Source organism: Crinia signifera, chromosome 5, assembly GCF_055691185.1.
Source record: "Crinia signifera chromosome 5, ASM5569118v1, whole genome shotgun sequence".
Taxonomy (NCBI): Eukaryota; Metazoa; Chordata; class Amphibia; order Anura; family Myobatrachidae; genus Crinia; species Crinia signifera.
The window spans coordinates 312,112,249-312,131,150 of record NC_139221.1 but is presented as its reverse complement, the minus strand read 5'-3'; the positions used below and the strand labels follow the sequence as shown (position 1 = coordinate 312,131,150).

The 18,902-nt window shown below is 45.8% G+C and overlaps 1 protein-coding gene across 1 annotated transcript in view; it reads right to left on the bottom strand.

Moving 5' to 3' along the window:
* LOC146081331 (uncharacterized) overlaps window positions 1-18,902 on the bottom strand; it is a 97,475-nt gene that overhangs the window by 9,023 nt on the left and 69,550 nt on the right. The window contains exons 18-20 of the mRNA XM_083189481.1: window positions 10,791-10,927; window positions 8,638-8,795; window positions 5,326-5,386 (exon numbers count right to left, since the gene is read on the bottom strand). Coding sequence (XP_083045607.1) covers window positions 5,326-5,386; window positions 8,638-8,795; window positions 10,791-10,927 — 356 coding nt within the window. The remainder of the gene's footprint in view (window positions 1-5,325; window positions 5,387-8,637; window positions 8,796-10,790; window positions 10,928-18,902) is intronic.

Here is an 18,902-nt window from a genome sequence, read left to right as displayed (position 1 = left end):
TAAGTACTGCCCCCCCCCCCCCCCCACTAAACACTTTCTCCCCTAGTACAAACTATGCAAGTTGAGCACTTTTTATTCAACCCCCGCCCCAAATATGTGGTCTGACCACCCCACCTAATGAGTACTGACAACCCTTACCCACACTGCAGGGTAAAGAATGACCATCACCCCCCAATATGTCCTCTGACCCCTTCCCCCAGGGGAAGAGAGAGTGATTCTCTCTGGCTTCTGCTGCTGCCCTGCTGTGTTATATATATATTTTTATCTGTATATATATTTATTTATTTACAGCTGTCAGCATCTTATATAGTGCAGCAGATTCCGTTACAGCATCTTATATAGCGCAGCAGATTACATTACAGCGTCTTATATAGCGCAGCAGATTCCGTTACAGCGTCTTATATAGCGCAGCAGATTCCGTTACAGTGTCTTATATAGCGCAGCAGATTCCGTTACAGTGTCTTATATAGCGCAGCAGATTCCGTTACAGAGTCTTATATAGCACAGCAGATTCCGTTACAGGTTCTTATATAGCGCAGCAGATTCCGTTACAGTGTCTTATATAGCACAGCAGGTTCCGTTACAGTGTCTTATATAGCGCAGCAGATTCCATTACAGCGTCTTATATAGTGCAGCAGATTCCATTACAGTGTCTTATATAGCGCAGCAGATTCGGTTACAGCGTCTTATATAGCGCAGCAGATTCGGTTACAGCGTCTTATATAGCGCAGCAGATTCTGTTACAGTGTCTTATATATTTGAAATGTAACATGCCAACACATGTTAGCCACGCCCCCAATTCATACACGGGGGGGGGGGGGGGGCGTGAAATATGCCCTTGCTCCGGGCACCATGGCACCTAGCTACACCGCTGCCTGGCTGCCCCTTCTCTCCCCAGCACTGTACTATAACTCCAGATGCGCCTCAGAGCTCTGTATACTGTGCCCTGGCTGCCCCCTCTCTCCCTAGCACTGTACTATAACTCCAGATGTGCCTCAGAGCTCTGTATACTGTGCCCTGGCTGCCCCCTCTCTCCCCGGCACTGTACTATAACTCCAGATGTGCCTCAGAGCTCTGTATACTGTGCCCTGGCTGCCCCTTCTCTCCCCGGCACTGTACTGTAACTCCAGATGTGCCTCAGACCTCTGTATACTGTGCCCTGGCTGCCCCCTCTCTCCCAGAACTGTACTATAACTCCAGATGTGCTTCAGACCTCTGTATACTGTGCCCTGGCTGCCCCCTCTCTCCCCAGCACTGTACTATAACTCCAGATGCGCCTCAGAGCTCTGTATACTGTGCCCTGGCTGCCCCCTCTCTCCCTAGCACTGTACTATAACTCCAGATGTGCCTCAGAGCTCTGTATACTGTGCCCTGGCTGCCCCCTCTCTCCCCGGCACTGTACTATAACTCCAGATGTGCCTCAGAGCTCTGTATACTGTGCCCTGGCTGCCCCTTCTCTCCCCAGCACTGTACTATAACTCCAGATGTGCCTCAGACCTCTATATACTGTGCCCTGGCTGCCCCCTATCTCCCCAGCACTGTACTATAACTCCAGATGTGCCTCAGAGCTCTGTATACTGTGCCCTGGCTGCCCCCTCTCCCCAGCACTGTACTATAACTCCAGATGTGTCTCAGAGTTCAGTATACTGTGCCCTGGCTGCCCCCTCTCTCCCCGGCACTAACCTATAACTCCAGATGTGCCTCAGACCTCTGTATACTGTGCCCTGGCTGCCCCCTCTCGCCCCAGCACTGTACTATAACTCCAGATGCACCTCAGAGCTCTGTATACTGTGCCCTGGCTGCCCCCTCTCGCCCCAGCACTGTACTATAACTCCAGATGTGCCTCAGAGCTCTGTATACTGTGCCCTGGCTGCCCCCCTCTCCCCAACACTGTACTATAACTCCAGATGTGCCTCAGAGCTCTGTATACTGTGCCCTGGCTGCCCCCTCTCTCCCCAGCACTGTACTATAATTACAGATGTGCCTCAGAGCTCTGTACACTGTGCCCTGGCTGCCCCCTCTCTCCCCAGCACTGTACTATAGCTCCAGATGTGCCTCAGAGTTCAGTATACTGTGCCCTGGCTGCCCCCTTTCTCCCCAGCCCTGTACTATAACTCCAGATGTGCCTCAAAGCTCTGTATACTTTGCCCTGGCTGCCCCCCTCTCCCCAGCACTGTACTATAACTCCAGATGTGTCTCAGAGTTCAGTATACTGTGCCCTGGCTGCCCCCCTCTCCCCAACACTGTACTATAACTCCAGATGTGCCTCAGAGTTCAGTATACTGTGCCCTGGCTGCCCCCTCTCTCCCCAGCACTGCACATTTACCTCTCTTGACTCTGCTGTTTCCCACCTCTACCAGACTCTTGAAACAGCCCTTGATGAAGTGGCTCCTGCTACCCATTACACCCCACGTAAGCTTAGATGCCAACTGTGGCACTCCACAACAACAAGACAATTACAAAATCAGTCATGTAAAGTAGAACGCCAATGGCGTAAATCTCGTAGTATGACTGATTTCCTCACATATAAGACTAGCTACCACACCTACTGCAATGCTTTGTACACTGCGAAACAAACATACTACCAATCTCTCATCACTTCTCATGCCTCCAACCCTAAGCGACTTTTTAACACATTTAAGTCTCTTCTGTACCCTCCCCCTCCTCCCCCACCGGCTACCATCAGTGCACAAGAACTTTCCTCCTACTTTAAGGACAAGATTGATAACATCTGAGATTAAATGGTATGCTCCACAATCTCTAAAACCTCTTTCTTCCCCACTGAACCCTCTGGCACTTTCTCTTCATTTGAGCCCACAAATGAAAAGGAAGTATCCACACTCTTCTTATCCTCCTTCTCTACTACCTTGCCTCTTGATCCTATACCTGCACAAGTCATTAAAAATCTATCTCCTGTGCTTATTCCAACCTTAACTAAAATCTGCAATCTCTCTCTTGCTACTGGTACTTTTCCTTCTCTGCTCAAACATGCAGTGATTACTCCCATTCTGAAAAAACACAATTCTGACCCTAACTCTCTCTCTCTATTGTCATATCTCTAGGCTCCCATGCCTCTCCAAGCTACTGGAGAGACTTGTCTATTCTCTCCTCACAAACTTTTTTAACTCTAACACCCTTTTAGACCCGCTTCAGTCAGGCTTTTGCTCTCAACACTCCACTGAGACAGCACTGCCTAAAGTGGTTAATGATCTGGTAACTGCTAAGTCTAACTCACTACTTATTCTTCTAGATCTCTCTGCTGCGTTTGACACTGTGGATCACACTCTTCTCTTACAAACACTACACTCCCTAGGTCTTAATGATACAGCCCTTTCCAGGTTCACATCTTACCTATCGGAGTTCCGCAAGGCTCAGTCTTAGGTCCTCTGCTTTTCTCAATTTATACTTCCTCTCTTGGCAAATTAATCAGCTCTTTCGGATTTCAATATCACTTATATGCGGATGATACTCAAAACTATCTATCAACCCCAGAGTCGTCACCAGTGGATTTGGGCCGAGTCTCTGAATGTCTATCTGCCATCTCATCTTGGATGTCTTCTCGCCAACTCAAACTTAATAATTCCAAAACAGAATTACTTATATTCACTCCAACTAAGAACAGTTACCATCCTGACATCTCTATCGCTGTTGACAACTCGACAATCCACCCTACCCCACAAGCTCGTTGCTTAGGGGTCATCCTTGACTCTGAACTGTCCTTTCTTCCCCACATTCAATCTGTCTCCAAATCATGTTACATGCATCTAAAAAACATATCCAAAATACGACCCTATCTCACACCAAATCTCTTTTCTATGCACTCATTATATCCCGCATTGATTATTGCAATAGTTTCCTAACTGGTCTTCCCAAGAACAGACTCTCGCCAATGCAATCCATTTTAAATGCTTCTGTTAGGCTGATCTTCCTTGCAAGACACTCATCGTCTGCTGATCCGCTCTGCCAGTCCCTCCATTGGTTACCTGTATCTTACCGTATTCAATATAAAACACTTCTAGTTGCATATAAAGCTATTAACCATACTGCACCAGCTTATATCTCTGCACGTATCTCAAAATATCTCCCATCTCGACCACTCTGCTCTGCACAAGATCTGCGTCTCTCTTCTGCACGGATCACTAGCTCCCATTCACTATTACAGGACTTTCATCGGGCTGCTCCCATCCTATGGAATGCCCTTCCACGCACATTAAGACTCTCCACCACTCTCCAAACTTTCAAGCGTTCCCTGAAAACTCACCTCTTCAGGCAAGCCTATCATATTTATGTTCTACACGCATAACCCTCTAAAGCACCAATGTATTATATAGCTTCCCTTCTGGACTTGTACCTTGGTGGGACTGCTATGCTATGCTATTACTAGTGCCTGTCCCTATAGATTGTAAGCTTGCAGCAGGGCCCTCCTACCTCCAAGTCTGTCTGTTGTTACCCAGTTTGTTTTATCACTGTCTATTATTGTAAAGTGCAACAGAATCTGCTGCGCTATAAAAGACACTGTAACGGAATCTGCTGTGCTATATAAGACACTGTAACGGAATCTGCTGCGCTATATAAGACCCTGTAACGGAATCTGCTGCGCTATATAAGACACTAACGGAATCTGCTGTGCTATATAAGACACTGTAACGGAATCTGCTGCGCTATATAAGACCCTGTAACGGAATCTGCTGCGCTATATAAGACCCTGTAACGGAATCTGCTGCGCTATATAAGACACTGTAACGGAATCTGCTGCGCTATATAAGACACTGTAAATAAATAAATATTGATTACGGTAGAATGACAATAAACTCCATTTTAATGACATGTTTATTGCAATTGTAGAATATGGCGATAATTTTGTCATTACACCACTGTGGCCTAAAGACATGTCAACATGGTTAAAATGTCAATATCATAAATGTCAACTCCTACAGTAGGGTTAGCAGTATGGATCACAGTAAAAACACATTGACAACATGACATCTGTACTGACATGCTAAATGTCGACATTTTCATGTACACATTCGCTCGCATTTGGCCGCACAGAGGAAAAAAATCAATCGATGGTAACTCAACATTGAACGATCTTCCCTCTGTTCGCAGATAAAAGTAAGCCCGGACTTTCTGTTATAAGGCATTACGTTGGCTGAAAAGGGGGCGGGTGCTGGCCTCATGTGTCGGTGATGCCCATGTGCACACCCCCACCATCATATACGCGGACCAATTTGGACCTGTGCGAACAGGTGTGAATGGGCCCCTCTACCTGTCAGATTCGGGAGTAGTACAAAACTGTTATTACTTCTATAACAGATTAACACTCACGTGTCCACTGACTTGTTGCCGCCCATCTGCCTTTCCTCACACGGTAATGTAGGGTGACCGCCTGGGGATAGATTCAGAAGACACATTTACTCTATCTTAAAGTACAATGAAATACGTTGATTATACACAACACATCTTTAATTTAAAAAAAAAAAGGCAATGCAAGCTGTTCTGTAAGAGGTTTAATGCTGGCAGCCCTGTGACGGATGATCCCGGGACATGAGCCGGCTGCGTGGAGACTGTGTGGTGCTCCGCCTTCCCATTAAATCCGCATTTATGGCATATGACGGCAGCGTCTTCGCAGCCATTGTGTTTCTTTATTACATTACAGAATCCAATATAAAATGCTTCTAACAGACAAAACGATTACCAAAACTGCAGCTTCTTATATCTTTCCCTGGTCTCATAGGACCTTTTTCAGGTCTGTAAACTCGCGTGCGAATTCGCATGCAAGCTCGGTATATATGTTAAACATCCATTCGCAGCCAGCGCGTGCAAACACACGATGCGGATGGGTGGTGGCCAGGCGGGGTTTGGTGGTCTAGCAAGGCTGCGAATTCGCAGCCTTGCGAATCAGCCACAATAACCCCCATAGTAACGCCTACCACACCTCTGCCCAAGATCTGCGCAGACCCCCCACCACCATGGGAAGGGGCCCAAATAGCCCTGTTCCGAATAAACACGAATCACCCCCTATCTTCTTTGCATGGCAAGGATTAATCCTGTCTCATGCATTTCCTCATGTTCATTTGTACCAATAACAATTAAATATATATTAAAACTAACTCCAATAACAATTAAATTTATATTAAAACTAACTCGGCCGGACGTTTTCATTTTTAAAACATGTTTTTCAATGCCTCCAAGACGTCATTATGAATTATTTATTCCCTTAGATCTCTGTGACGTTTGACACCATTGATTTCCCCGTTTTCCCTGAGTCATCCTTGTTTTCACGCCATGGTGTTAGAACGGAAGCTTGCTTCCTTACAAAGCTTTAATGTTGGATTAGCTCAATCTCTTCAGTTGATAACAGTAAATCTGACTGAGATTCTGTGCTGACCCGCGTTCCTCTCCACTCAAAGGCATGAATGTAATGTAGTTACATTTATTTGTTACATTTATTATATAGGGGCAATGTGACAATGAGCAAAAAAAAAGGACGATAGTGGTAATCTATCAATGCTTTGTGGTAAATTGCTGTCATTATTATTATGGGTGTAGCTACCATACTGTAGGTGCAAGGAGTACAGCTGCTATGGGGCCCAGATCTGATAGGGGACATTTTCCCTGTCACAGTTACAGTACATGTGTTATGACTGTCGACCCGACTTAGGTCGACACCATTGGGTCGACAGGGTTCTAAGTCGACATGGATGAAGGTTGACAGGTGTCTAGGTCGATATGGAACAAAGTCGACATGGTTTTAGGTCGACAAATGCGTTAGGTCGACATGGGTTAGGTCGACAGGTTGCGAGGTCGACATGGGTTTTTTCACAGTTTTTTGAGCCGACATGTGCCGATAGGCGGTATTTCATGCCCTACCATCCACTAGGGCGTGGTGGGAGAATAAAATAGTGTGCCGAGCGCAGCGAGGCACCGTGCCCGAAGCATAGCGAGCGAAGAGAGCAATGCGAGGGGCTGTGGTTGACTTCCAACTGTGTCCATGTCGACTGTCCACACCTCTTCCATAGATGCAGGGAGTGCAGCTGCTATGGGCCCAGAGCAGATAATGGCCACCTCCCCTGTCACAGTTGCATGTGTTATACAGGGTGTAGCTACTGTACCATAGGTACAGGGAGTGCAGCTGTTATGTGGCCCCGAGCTGAAGGGCCACCTTCCCTGTCACAGTTACAGGTGTTAGACACAAGGTTGTAGCTACCACAGGTGCAGCTGCTATTGGGCCAAGCACTGGGAGGGGCCCACATTTCCTTTCACAGTCACATGTGTACATAATACAGGATATATAGGAGCTCTAACAAACTTTTGCCTTGGGGTCCACAATATATACAGTATAAGTACAACCCTCGACCTGCTTATTGTAATGTGATATAATATGAACCGGGGAACTGTAATATGGCACAATATGAAGTTGAGACACTATGCTGTGGCATAATATGAACATGGGGTGCTGGATAATGGAGTAATGTGAATTGGTGGTACTATGTTGCATAATGTGTACTGGCAGCCCTACAATGTGACATAACATGAACTAGGGCACTACTATTGTTAATAAAATAACTAGGGCACTACTATGGGGCATAGCATTATCTAAGGCACTACTATGGTTCCAAATAGGAACTAGGGCACTACTATGGGGCATAGCATTATCTAAGGCACTACTATGGTTCCAAATAGGAACTAGGGCACTACTATGGGGCATAGCATTATCTAAGGCACTACTATGGTTCCAAATAGGAACTAGGGCACTACTATGGGGCATAGCATTATCTAAGGCACTACTATGGTTCCAAATATGAACTAGGGCACTACTATGGGGCATAGCATTATCTAAGGCACTACTATGGTTCCAAATAGGAACTAGGGCACTACTATGGGGCATAGCATTATCTAAGGCACTACTATGGTTCCAAATAGGAACTAGGGCACTACTATGGGGCATAGCATTATCTAAGGCACTACTATGGTTCCAAATAGGAACTAGGGCACTACTATGGGGCATAGCATTATCTAAGGCACTACTATGGTTCCAAATAGGAACTAGGGCACTACTATGGGGCATAGCATTATCTAAGGCACTACTATGGTTCCAAATAGGAACTAGGGCACTACTATGGGGCATAGCATTATCTAAGGCACTACTATGGTTCCAAATATGAACTAGGGCACTACTATGGGGCATAGCATTATCTAAGGCACTACTATGGTTCCAAATAGGAACTAGGGCACTACTATGGGGCATAGCATTATCTAAGGCACTACTATGGTTCCAAATAGGAACTAGGGCACTACTATGGGGCATAGCATTATCTAAGGCACTACTATGGTTCCAAATAGGAACTAGGGCACTACTATGGGGCATAGCATTATCTAAGGCACTACTATGGTTCCAAATAGGAACTAGGGCACTACTATGGGGCATAGCATTATCTAAGGCACTACTATGGTTCCAAATAGGAACTAGGGCACTACTATGGGGTTTAAAATGAATAACTGCCAGAAGCACTGGGACCGATGCCCCTTCAAAATGTTACTGAGCCTCTTCTGGGTGTGTGATTAGTTCCCATTACTGTGTGTGCTTGTGCTGGCATGAGACGGACACATCAACTCTCTCGGCTATGATCCTCTTACCTGGAGGAGCCCGGGTCTGCAGACTGTGGCCAATCATCCTCTCTAGGTCCTGCAGCTTCTGGCTCATCTCCATCAGTGCCGCTCTCTGCTCCTGCTGGCTGGCTATCAACATCGCTATGGACTGTGAACTTTCTGTACTTTGTTGCTGAAGCACCTGCCTGGGCAGCAAAGAAAACAATGGGCGCCTTAGAAGTACAATCGCCATCTGCCAGAGCTGACCTTTCAGAACTCTGTACACCAATAAGTATAGAGTGGTAAAAATAACCGGGTCTCCTGCTGCATAGTGGCCCCATATATATCCGATGGTGACTCAGACTTCAAGCTTTCCACTGGTTGTCTACCATTATGACCATATCATTTTAATTCCTTAAAGAGCATATTCCCATTTTTAAGCCCCCTCCCCATAGTGATCTTCTTGGTAGTGTTGACCCCACTGAGGAGCCCATTCACTCTTCCCTACCCTGCGGTGTTACTTTGAATTACACAGCCGGTATAATACCATTTTGCATGTCCTGTGGCAAATGTCATAGAGTTGGCAAATTCAGGTGATGTAATGACATAGCAGAGGAGGGCCTGACATCGCCCACTGCTGCACCATAAGCTACACAGTCAGTCCTCCTCTATGGAGGCCTCATTCTCTTAGGGGTCCTCCATTAAGCAGATGAAGTAGGTCCAGGGGATAGCACAGGGTTGCCGACTTTAAGAATCTCCTCTCCGGGAGAAGCCCGGAGAAGAGACTTTTAGCACTGCAGCAGTTCTGGGGGCGGGGCTTGAGCGTTGCGTCGCAGGCCGCATCGCCGGCTATGAAATCTGCTGGCCGCCCGACCTCTCCAAGTTACAGGAACCTGCTCGCTGCCCAGTGAGGCCGGAACCCGCTCGCCATCTGACAGAGTGAGTAAGAGATGTTAATACATCCCGCCCAGAGACCAGAATCCACTCGCCGACTGACTTCTCGCGGCTTGGGAACAGCCGCTCAGACGCTGCCCGGCAATAGACTACACAATCCCGAAATCCTGGGATTGGATTGGCCACCCTATTGTCAACCTAGTTGTTGTAGACTAAACTATCTTAACCCTTGGTGGCAGGGTGGGGTTGGGGGGGGGGAGGCAGTAGGTTGAAGTTTTGCCTAAGGTGCCGAAAAGCTTAAGGCCTCCATGCACTATGTGACTTCTCTGAGGGAGAAGTTGCACCCATTGCCCCTTGTGCTGCCCAGGTGGCAGGATCACATATGATATATTGTATGCGGTTCTTTTCATACCATATATTGTATGTGTTCCCATTCCCCGCTGCCAGGAGGGTGTCTGAGTGCAGCAGATACGATTTCCGCACAGGAAATCGTACTCTCATGCGCACAGGACCAATGCCCACTTTTCACATGATTTCTCGGCCCAATCGTTTGGAATCGGGTGAAAAGTGACCAGATCACACTAGTGTATGGCCAGCTTTACACCTGCACTGCAGCCACACCTACACTCATATAAAGTAGGTCACAGTATTATTGCTATATTAGTAAATAACGGTTATAAGGAACATATACTCTATATTTAATAGCTTATTGTTGCCTTATCTACTAACAAATATTCATGATATAACTCAAAAATTCTTAAATATTGATGACTACAATCTAAAAAGGAATTAAAGAAATGATCCTATGATCAGTGGCCAAGTGTAAAAGTAATGTAAAATTGTCCTGCATGTTACACAACACAAAACAACTCAAGAACACTCAAGACTTGGCTGGAATCCCCAAGAACACGCTTTTGTTCATCTAACACTCCGTTTCGGACCTGAAGGCATGCTCAGTACCGGTCCCACTGCGCAAGTAAATCAGAGGGTAAGAATGACAAACGTTATTATCTTTCATCTTTGCTGCTTCTTAGCCGACAGTGTAAAAATATCCCAGCACTTCAATGCATACTTCCCTACACCTATCTTCCTTCTCATCCTAACAGTAAAGTGTCTGCATAGCAGTCAACCCCGAAACGGTTAATATCATAACTGTAAAGCCCAGAAGTCTTCTGCTCTCCGTCTTGCAATTATTCTGTGTCTCGCCACAGGAACCAAGTATTTCTCTACATTAAAACTTCATGCTGCGGAGAGATTCATCCCTAGAGTGATGTTCATCATCTCAGACGTGGTGGATGCTGACGTACCTATGCTGGCAATTGGTGTGATTCCATGGCGGGCTGGATTTTACGTTTCCATGGCTACTTCTTTTCTTCTGAATACTCGATAAGTCACTCTTTAGCTTCCTCTCTTTCATGAGCTGCATCAGTTCCCCCAATTCTTCCTGTTGGAAAAAGTAGGTTGGTGCTAGGAACGGCCATTGGAGAGAAAGCTGAATACATTAGCACAACAGAAAGAGGATTCATATATTTTTCAACAGACCATTCCCACCAGAATTGCGCAGCGACATGATAAAGAATATTTGATTTATATTTAGACTAAACGCCAGTGGGGTAGTGGTGGTGGAGGGAGGTGGGGCGGTGTATGGGGGATGGTGTGGGGGGGGGGGGGGGGTCTGGTAACCTGGACACAACATAGAGAATTGCACTTTGTGATTACTAACAGGAAACAAAGGAAATGATTTACAAGTCTCTTTGGTAACACATGTGCTAGATTACAGGAATGAATTGACCCAGATAGTAATTATTTCTCAGTCATCTCTCATTATGGAAACTGGGATACAATCGGCACTTTTGACACCTTACGCTAGTTTTAGCCTGACCAATCTATAACCTTTCAGGTGCACACTGACAAACTAATGATATTTACAATGGTTGGGGGCTGCTTCTGATTGTGTTTAAATTCCTACCACTGATTAATGATTATTATAAGTAGTGTGACTGACAAGGGCGTAACTAGATATCAGTAGGCCCCATAGGCAGGGCTGCCATCAGGAATTTTGGGGCCCGGGACTCATTTCCAGTCTGGTTAGCGGGCCCTTCTCCTCACTTACCGTAACCCAGCTCCCGCTCCCCCATCTCCTCTTCTACTGAGCTGCAGCCCAGAGGTCCCCCTGAGCACAGGCTTATTCAACTCAGGAGACCGGCGACCAATTAATGTGCAGCACTGACTGGTGAGCCAATCAGAACTCGTGTACCGGCAGTTGCTCTGATTGGTTGCCAGTATGCGAGCTCTGATTGGCTCAAAAGCTGGTGCAGAATTTTAATTGGCCGCCGGTATCCTGGGTTGAAAAAGACCGCACTCCGGGATCTGCTCTGTTTACATTATTACCTTGATATTTGCTGTCAGTCTGCTTTTGTATGAACTTTAATACTTAGATTTTTTTTAATGGCTTCTGGTTTAGATTGTATTTTACATATTGCAATATGGCTAGCTCTGAAACATAAGAAAAATGTGCCTTTTTGTGTGCACATTTTACAATTGTGATTAGACATAATTCTGTTTAACTTTAGTTTTTTAGTTTAGTTTTATGTATCTTTAGTGAAAACAATAAATAGAAAAATGAACCCAAAAATGTAAGTCCATTTATTCTGCTGTATACACGTTACAATTATTGAATACAATATTGTATACAATATCGCATCTCATAGCATATCGGTTTTGCAATGAGATCAGATGAGATGAAATCTAGTACAAAAAGTATGTGCAGCACATACTTTTTGTACTAGATCTCATCTCATCTAGGGGTTTATTCTAGTTCATTCTTTCTGACAAAATCCTTCTTAGATGGACAAAACCATGTGCACTGCAGGCGGGCAGATGTAACATGTGCAGAGAGAATTAGATTTGGGTGAGTTATTTTGTTTCTGTGCAGGGAAAATATTGACTGCATGATTTTACACTTCAATATAGATCTCACTTTGAAGAAAACCCCCACCCAAATCTAATTCTCTCTGCACATGTTACATCTGCCCCACCCGCAGTGCACATGGTTTTGTCCATCTAAGAAGGATTTTGTCAGAAAGAATGGACTAGAATAACCCCCCTAATCTCATCGCAAAACCGATATGTGATGAGATGTGATATTGTATACAATATTGTATACAATAATTGTAACATGTATGGGCACCTTAAGTCATATAGGTAAATCCGGATACAGTTAGTGACAGCTTTAGCTTAGTTCGCAGAGGCTGGCGATTAGTCTGTGATGGTTACTTTGCGTCACGCTCTGTTTTATTAATTGCTTCAGAAATGAACATCTAAATTGTGAATGAGACAGAAATCAACAGCAAAAATCAAATGTGATCTTAAGATAAACAAGAAAAGGGCCTAAGGTTGTGAATCTCAATGAGCTAATTAAAAAAAATCATTATCTTCACACACTGTAACTTTTAAATTGCTAACAATTACATTTGTGCATTTCATGAGGAGAACGTATTATTACCCAGTGTTACAGTCTACTTAACATCTATGGGGACGATGCCAGTTTGCCTCCAGAAATGTATGCAAAATTTGTACTGTGCCCGCCCCAAAAACAAACGCCCACACCCATATGCAGAAGTGGCTCCTTACGCCTTGAGGCAGGACAGGAGAGGCTAGATGCTTGCAAAGTATTTTGCATATATTTCGAGTGAGGCATCATGGGAGATACAGATACACCTGTTGTGCGGCATGCTGATGACAAATACAAGGAGGCGGGGCCGGGGCAAGCTTTAAAGGCACCTTAAGAAAAGTTTCCGCCAACTGCCCCTGTGCTCACCAATACCCCCATTCCATATTCCCTCACCCCACACGGTTTCCACATGGATGATAGACAATGTCTAGGTCAACAACATATGGTTGGCATACATGGTCAAAAGGTTAATACAAGCAAAATGTTGACGCAATATACTGCACTATATAAAGAACTAAATAAATAAGGTGCGCACAGATCTGCATTCACAAGAGGAAAAGTGTGAGTGGCTGCCACAGTACACACTGTGGACCTTATTCTGGTTGATTCATTTGCTTGCACGTTCCTAAGCACTCGTGCGAAAAGTAGGCGCAGGAATGCAGGCATGAGAAGTGCCGCCCATAGCACATGCAAACGTGAGTGTTCCCAACAATGCCCAAAGGGGAGTGTTCTAAAACTACCGGAACACTTGCGCGCACCTACGCACATTGTCGTTTTCGCAAGATCAGTCACTGTTCGTGTGTGTGAACAGCCTCAGTGGGTGAATTCATTCTCAACTCTAAATTCCCCCATACACTATGTGATTTTGTCCTGATTTCCTCTCCCCCTCCCGGCAAAGGCGGTTCCTTAACCCGCCGCTTGAGATGACATCATCTCTAAGCGCCGATCGCCGCCGCCCGGACCGCTGCGCTGGGGGCAAGCCCAGCACTAAGGTAATCTGCTGGCCTGCCCCCAGCCCCCGTGCACCCCCCAGCCCCTGTCCGGGAGGTGAATGGATGCCGCACACAGGCATCCGTTCACCTCCTCTGCTGCCGCCGCTGCTGTCTGCAGAGTATAGCAGACAGCAGCGCAGGCTGTCTGTGCCCTCCCCCCCCCCCCCCATCCAGGTTGTACATCCCCCATTGATGTAAATGGGAGCCGGGTCGGCCCTCTACCCAGGTCCTAGCCGTGTTCTACCCAGGTCAGGAAAGGTCATTCCTAGGAAAGGATTGCATATGACATAATACATTATTTCATTTAACATTTGTGGTTATGTATCATTGTGTTGTGTTAACATGTGCATGTCGCCAACAATGTAAAAAATAAATAAAAAACACCACTATGCCCTTATTTGGGCACATCACACACTCAGGGCAGCCGAGAGGGGGGGGGGGGAGAGGGAGTGGGTACTAATTATCCGGGCCCAGGCAGGGGCCCCTCCACACATAAATACTAACACACATGATACATGTGATACATTTTATAAAAACACATACACATTTTAATTAATGAAACACATTTATTATTAACAATAAAAATAAATAATAATTAAAAAAAGAGTGCGCAGTTGTGCTACAGTGTTGCATTGAGTAGATGTGGTTAGTAAACTGGTTAATGAGATAAACTTGTATGGTGCTTGGGTGAGTATTGTGCGCATGTGCATGGGTGAGTACTGGTGCATGTATTTTAGCTATTGTGCATGCTGATTGGTCTTGCGAACATTGGTCCACTAAGATGCTGCCCTGCAAGGCCTGAGAGTCAAATTTTTCTTGCGAATGATTTTCAGCTCGAGCACTGCGAGTGTTTGCATAGTGCTGCGAAGCCGCCACCCAGCACTTGTGGGCAATACCCTTGTCTACGCCCCAGTTTCTGACAATTTTTGCCCACTTTCCAGGCCAGGCCCACAGAAACACCAACATCACACCTACAATGGTAGGGCTCGTTTCCAAGTGTATTTCGAGTGCTAGCATGTATGGGTGATCAAACCGGCATATGGGCACTGCGGACGATGTGCATGCGTACTAAGCAAAAAAATGCACTGTGTGCGAATTCGCATGCGAACGAATCAACCAGAATAATCTCCTGTGTCCCCGGTTCTTAGCTAGTGGTTTCTGTATCAGCTGTAATAGTTGCAGTAGGTGTGTCTTCTCCTGGGCAGGGAACAGGGGCACGTGGCTATAATTTTTAAATGGGAGCAGAATGCATTTATCCAAAATACTGTATGAATGAGCCCCTGAGAATGGAAATGGAAGACAGCACTGACTGGTACATCTTTTTCTCAAATTAAATGGCTAATACGAATTAAAAAAACGTTATGTGTTGTCTATGTATAAATAAGCATATCAGGGTATATACTGTATTTATAAACTGTTGTGTAATGATGACTAGATCACATGACTGGGCATTATTTCCCAAATGCCAGATACCAACCAGCGTAACCACACAACTGAGCTATTTCCATCCCCGCCTCATTGACAGCAGTGCATCGCTGACAGCAGTATGTCCTCGCCTCACTGACAGCAGCATATACTGTAACCGCCTCACAGACAGCAGCACATCCCTCACTCACTGACAGCAGCACATCCCTGCCTCACTGACAGCAGCACATCCCTGCTTCACTGCCAGCAGCACATCCCTGCCTCACTGACAGCAGCACATCCCTGCCTCACTGCCAGCAGCACATCCCTGCCTCACTGACAGCAGCACATCCCTGCCTCACTGCCAGCAGCACATCCCTGCCTCACTGCCAGCAGCACATCCCTGCCTCACTGGCAGCAGCACATCCCTGCCTCACTGACAGCAGCATATCCCTGCCTCACTGCCAGCAGCACATCCCTGCCTCACTGCCAGCAGCACATCCTCCCTGTCTCACTGACAGCAGCACATCCCTGTCTCACTGACAGCAGCAAGGGCACCCAAAACACTTTATTTTAAAAGTTCACATTCCACTTCACCATAAAAAGATAGCGATTGCTACTCGGTGAATCATGGTGAAAAAAACCTTGAAATGTATTCGCCATGTGGTCATTGAATAGGGTGATTCACCGTTTTAGTCAGAAATTCGCCAAACAGCACAAATTCGCCATAAAAACATGGCGAATCAGGCTCATTGAATACCGCCCTATGGGCGGTATTCAATGAGAATACCTGCGAGGTGCAGCGAATCCTTTTTAGGATTCGCTGCACATTCGCCACGTTCCGGAGCCGGCGGGCTCCGGTATTCAACGTGTCAGGGGCTCGCTGCCCCTGACTGGCGAATATGAGCTCCTGCGGCGATTGCCGCAGGGAGCCTGAGGACGGTGCCAGGCAGAGAGATGGTAGTCTCTCTGCCTGCCCCAGAACTTTGTGGGGGGTAGGTGGGCTCCCCGGGTGCCAGGCAGCACAGGCTGCCCCCCGGGGGTGCCAGCAGGGGAGCGTATATTCACTACACCCGATCGTAACGATCGGGTGCAGTGAATATATGAATATGTAATGAGCGGCTCGGCTCCGGCGCCCCCTGCTGGCTATTGTGTAAAAAAAAAAAAATATATATATTTTTTTTTAAATTAAATATATATTCATGTGCTTACAGCACATGAATAAAAATAGCATGCCCCTCCTCAGAATAAAATTCCTGATTTTTTTACACCAAATGTAAAAAACAAAACACTTTACTTTAAAAGTTCACATTCCACTTCACCATAAAAAGATAGCGATTGCTACTCGGTGAATCATGGTGAAAAAAACCTTGAAATGTATTCGCCATGTGGTCATTGAATAGGGTGATTCACCGTTTTAGTCAGAAATTTGCCAAACAGCACAAATTCGCCATAAAACATGGCGAATCAGGCTCATTGAATACCGCCCTAAGTGTGATGGGAGCCAAAACATACAGTTTACTGAGGACTTTAGTAACACCTGATAAGCCAGCCACCAAGTCATTCACTGACATTGTGGACATCTTACAAAAGCATCTAAATTAGGGTTGCCGACTTTATCATTCTCCTCTCTGGGAGAAGCCCGGAGAGGAGAGTTCCAGCAGCCGCTCAGGGGGTGGGGCTTAAGTGTGATGTCACCAAGCCCCGCCCCCATGATGGCAAACTGCCAAATTCATGGATCTCCGTGGAGGGGGCGGGGCTAAAATGACGTGATTGTGTAATTTTAGCTCCGCCCCCTCCTCTGAGACCCGAGGATTGCGGCATTTCAATGCCGCGATCCGGGGAGCAGGGGGGGTCCCCCTGAATCCGGGAGAGTTGCCCACCCTTCCGGGGGGCCGGGAGGGGGTCCCGAATTTCGGGAGACTCCCGGCCATTCCGGGAGAGTCGGCAACCCTGATCTAAATCCTAAACCATTAGTGATTGCTGAAAGATTCAGGTTTCACAGAAGAAATCAAAGTGAAAGTGAAAGTGTGTCTGAGTACATTGCTGCATTAAGAAAGTTATCTGAACACTGTGAGTTTGGAGCAGGGTTATCAGATGCCTTAAGAGACCGATTAGTTTGTGGGATGATAAGTACAAATACACAAAAGAAATTGCTGGCTGAGCCTAAACTGACCTTAGAGAGTGCACTATCCATAGCTATTTCAATGGAGACTGCAACCAGAGATGCATCAGAATTGCAACAGAAGGCTCCAGAATGTTCTACCACTCCAATTCATTGGAATCAGAGACAGCCCTGTGCCTGCTGTGGGAAGTCCTCACATGAAGCCAGTCAGTGCTGGTTTAAAGACAAAGTATGTCGAAATTGTAAGAAAAGAGGCCATATTGAAAGGACATGTCAGTCGGGGAAAACACCCAACTGCTCACAAGCATATAAAGCCTCTGGGAGAAAATATACAACACCCCAGGTGCATAAGGTAACCGACAATGAATCAGACTCTACTGATAGTACTGGGACAGAAAAAGGCTTAGGCAGCCTAGATGTGCACTCTGTAACGTCAAAAGAGTGCCAAGTGATTTGGGTCACCTTAAAAGTAGCAGGTATTGACTTAAAAATGGAATTAGACACAGGCGCTGCTCTGTCAGTGATAAATGCAAAGGATTACAAACGCTTATTTGCTACAATTCCTTTAAAGAAAACATCAGTGAATCTCCGCACATACACGGGCGAACTGGTGTCTCCACTGGGAAAAATAAAGGTTTCTGTGAAATACAAAGGCAATAATCATGAACTGTATTTATACGTACTTCCACAGGGTGGGCCGGCACTATTGGGTCGTGATTGGATAAGGAAAATTCAACTTGACTGGCATTCCATTCACACGTTACAGTCTACCACCTCCAATGTATCTAGCAGTGATGCAGCTACTAAAGGGCTCTCAAAACTGTTGGATGCTGTACAATCCATTTTCCAAGAAGGAAAAGGCACATTAAAGGGCATCAAGGCGAATATAGAGGTGGATCCACAGGCAGTTCCAAAGTTTCAAAAAGCTCGTACAGTACCATATGCTATTCGACCAAGGGTTGAGAAGGAATTACAGAGATTAGAAGACACTGGTATACTCTCCCCTGTGGAATGGAGTGAATGGGCTACGCCTATAATTCCAGTAGTAAAAAAGGATAAAATGGGAAGTATCCGAATTTTTGGCGATTTCAAGATGACAATAAATCCAGTGCTACGAACCGTACAGTATCCTTTGCCTAAAATAGAGGACATCTTTGCAGCTCTTTCAGGGGGTGACCACTTTTCCAAAATTGATCTAGCTGAAGCGTACTTACAGATGGAAATTGAGGAGGCGTCCAAGAAATATCTTACCATCAACACACACAAAGGCTTATTACAATATAACCGTCTTGTGTTTGGACTATCTTCAGCCCCAGCACTATGGCAGAGATCAATGGATATAGTCCTACAAGGAATACCAGGTACACAATGTTACCTGGATGACATAATTGTAACAGGCAAAGATGACGTGGACCATCTAAATAATTTGGAGAAAGTATTAAAT